Here is a 3,182-nt window from a genome sequence, read left to right on the forward strand (position 1 = left end):
TTCTTAATCTAAGAATAGAAAAGGTAATGTACAAAGACGTAATTTCCTGAGAACTTCGGTAAAGTTGGAACACTTGTGCCAAAACCTACTCTCATTCTTGCATAAAATTTTCTACTTCTGGATCCCATTTCTTTTCTCCCCTCTTCTAACATCTGAGCACAGTTCGTTTTAATTTCCATTAAACACTTTAATGTTACTTTTTAGTCTTTTCGAAAAAAGATACTGCTATTAAGCTAAAAAGAAAAAGGAATAGTAAACCAAATAGTCAGAAAGAACGTTATATCCATGATATTAAAATCTTGCGAATTAATCGTTAACATGTGGTTTTGAGTTAAGAAAAAAATGCCGATATATCAAAAAAAATTCATGATGCAGGAAACAGTAATAACAGATGTTTTAATATCGCTTATTTAGATTATTTCATAGTCATACTTCAAGTCCGGAATACGATTTGTAAATAATTCCTAAAAGAGTAAGGAAAGACAACGGCAATTAAATTTTCACGGGTAAGAATAGTTCAAATCAAAAAAATAATTGGAGTAAGAATAGTTCAAATTTTAGAAATCAAAAAGAAACGCATCAGCAGCTTACCTTCCACGGAGTCTCCTCGACTTGTTGCTTCTAATAAAGCTACTTCTGGACTGAACTTCAAACGCTGATGACGGGGAAGTGTTGGTGTCATCTGTTTTTCACGTTCATCCCAATTTCTTAGTTGTATCCTTCGTCGTTCACTGAAAATATTAAGAGGAAAATTATAATTTAAAAATAAAATTCCAAATGTCGAATAGTAGAATATAGAATACGTAGAATCTGTAAATACGAAATATTGGGAGATTCAATCCTAGATCCATTCAGAAACTTGAAAATAAATAAGGAAAATAATCCAATTTACAGTCATCTCACATTCATTCACATTCTAGTAAATGAAAGTTTATGTAATATGTCACGATAAAGATCATGAGAAGTAGATTAACATATAAAGATTCTGCCTGGACAAAGCGATCCGTTCAGCCGATGTCATTTTTTTCGATTTCGCTTAGCTCTGTCACCAAATCTGCGTGATTCATCTTCCTCACTTTTTACCTATTACTTGAAAATTCTCAAACAATTGAAATTCAAACTTGAAAAATTACCGAAATTTATCCCTTTTAATATACTCATCAATTGTTAGATGTAGGAGAAAAAAACATATCCAATACTTACTTACGAGAATATTGTCGCCGATTTTCTCAATCACAAATCTTAAACTTAGATAATTAAACTTTTATTCCTATGAGTTTGTTAATACAAAAACGAATTCAACAATCAAAATATCAATGCGACAAATAGCTATAGACTATAAACCAAATGAAGCCTCAATATCCTCGATTCAACCGATTTGTTTGAGATATATCTTTACAAAATGATTTGACGCTTAGGACCTTCTTCTTCCTGAAGTACAGAAATCTCGGGCAAAACTCTGAGGTTAGATCTATGATCACAATTATCATCTTTAATAAAGTATATAGGTACAATGGATCTCAATGGGCTTTGAAGAAAAAGTTAACAATAATGTGTAAATTAGATAGGAGCAATAAAATTGTTCATATTTATTGATTCAAAAAAAAAAAAAATGCAAATTAGGTACACAAATTTAAAAAAAAAATACAAATTTCATCCATCCAACTATGTTTATTGTTCAATATTAGCATATCAAATAATATATAATTGATGATTTAATTTTAATTGGTTGTTAAACTTATCAAATAGTAATATTTTTATCAGTTCTAATTAAAATTATTATACAATTCATAATATGCTTCTTACTACTGTTAAAATATCTCTTTCTTTTCATTTATTGAAAAATATTTGTTAAATAAATAATAGTTAAATGTGAAATAAATAAAAGTTAAATTTTATTGTAATTTTCACTTCTTTCACATTAAATTCTTTTTTTTTTCTTTCGTTACTAATAGATACGAAAATAATTACATTAAATGAATAATTCAAATTTGGAAAAGATTTGTATTTTGTTGTAAAAAAAAAAAAAACTTCAAATGAAACATTTTTAAAACTTCTTAAGCTTTTCGTTCCGAATAATGAATAAATTATTGGACAAATTCAGATTTGCATATAATTAATGAAAATATATATCAACGGATTTTGCAAATTTTAATGGTGAAAAAAAAATACTGCTATAATAAGTGAGAAAGTAAGGAAGTAAAGTAAGAAAGTGAGGAAGTAAAGTAAGAAAGTAAGAAAGTAAAGTAGGAAAAGTAAAAAAGTAAGGAAGAAAGGAAGTAAGGTAAGAAAGTAATTAATAGCCTAAGCTATATTAGCATTGAAGCCAAACATCAATAATTGCTCAAATTTTTTTGATCAGTCAAAAAGACATTTATGTTATGAAATTTTGAAAAGAATTACAGATATATATATTTAAATTGTTAATTAAAAAATTAAAAATTTGTCTTTGTAATATTGTTTGTTTGTAATTCTATTTATATTTCATTAATGTTTTTTTTTTAAAAAAAAGAAACTTTTAAAATTAATTAAAACACACAAGAATTTATGCAAAAAAAAAGCAATACCATGAATTAAAAATGAAATAGAAAATCATCAAAATTACGAATTTTGATGCATTAATTATTTTTGTTTTTTTTTTAAAATACAAACTTTGTCTATTCTTTTCTTCCAATCATCACTATTAAATGACAATTTTATTAAAAAAAAAACTTTACAACTGATATAATGGTCACTTCACAAACACTTTCAGACTGAACATTTGTCAATATTGTCAACAAATTTATTTATTTATTTTTTTTTTTGTCGAAAGAATAAGAAAAGACGAGAAGATGAAAAACTTCGAAGAACGATAATTTAACAAATTTTATTAAAGTGTTATTGGGAAATTCAATTCAATCACTATTAAATTAATGTTATAACACATCATTTATGTGATTTTTATTCAAATTTAAGCGAAATTAGCAAAATTTACATTTCAGAGAGATATATGAAATATTTTCAAATAGTATTTATAGAATTCTGTGACAAAAATTTATGATTTTAAATAGGTTTTTATTATTGTCACAATGCGTCACAACGACTTAATTATCACTTTTGTGGAAATTGTTAAACGGAAAGTTATTGAGTGTTGGAAATTTTTTGAAATTTGAAACTTGTCCCCCTTTCCATGCCATGCATTT

General features: G+C 26.0%; 1 protein-coding gene across 1 annotated transcript; it reads right to left on the reverse strand.

The window, feature by feature from the left end:
- Positions 1-591: 591 nt before the first annotated feature.
- Positions 592-1,021, reverse strand: LOAG_18646 (hypothetical protein; the record flags this gene model as incomplete). The annotated part of the gene is made up of 2 exons (XM_020451310.1): positions 592-731; positions 975-1,021. Coding segments are annotated over 2 exons (186 nt in total), but the record flags the coding sequence as incomplete, so codon positions are not given.
- Between the last annotated feature and the right edge of the window lie 2,161 nt (positions 1,022-3,182).

Source organism: Loa loa (genome assembly GCF_000183805.2).
Source record: "Loa loa unplaced genomic scaffold supercont3.421, whole genome shotgun sequence".
Taxonomy (NCBI): Eukaryota; Metazoa; Nematoda; class Chromadorea; order Rhabditida; family Onchocercidae; genus Loa; species Loa loa.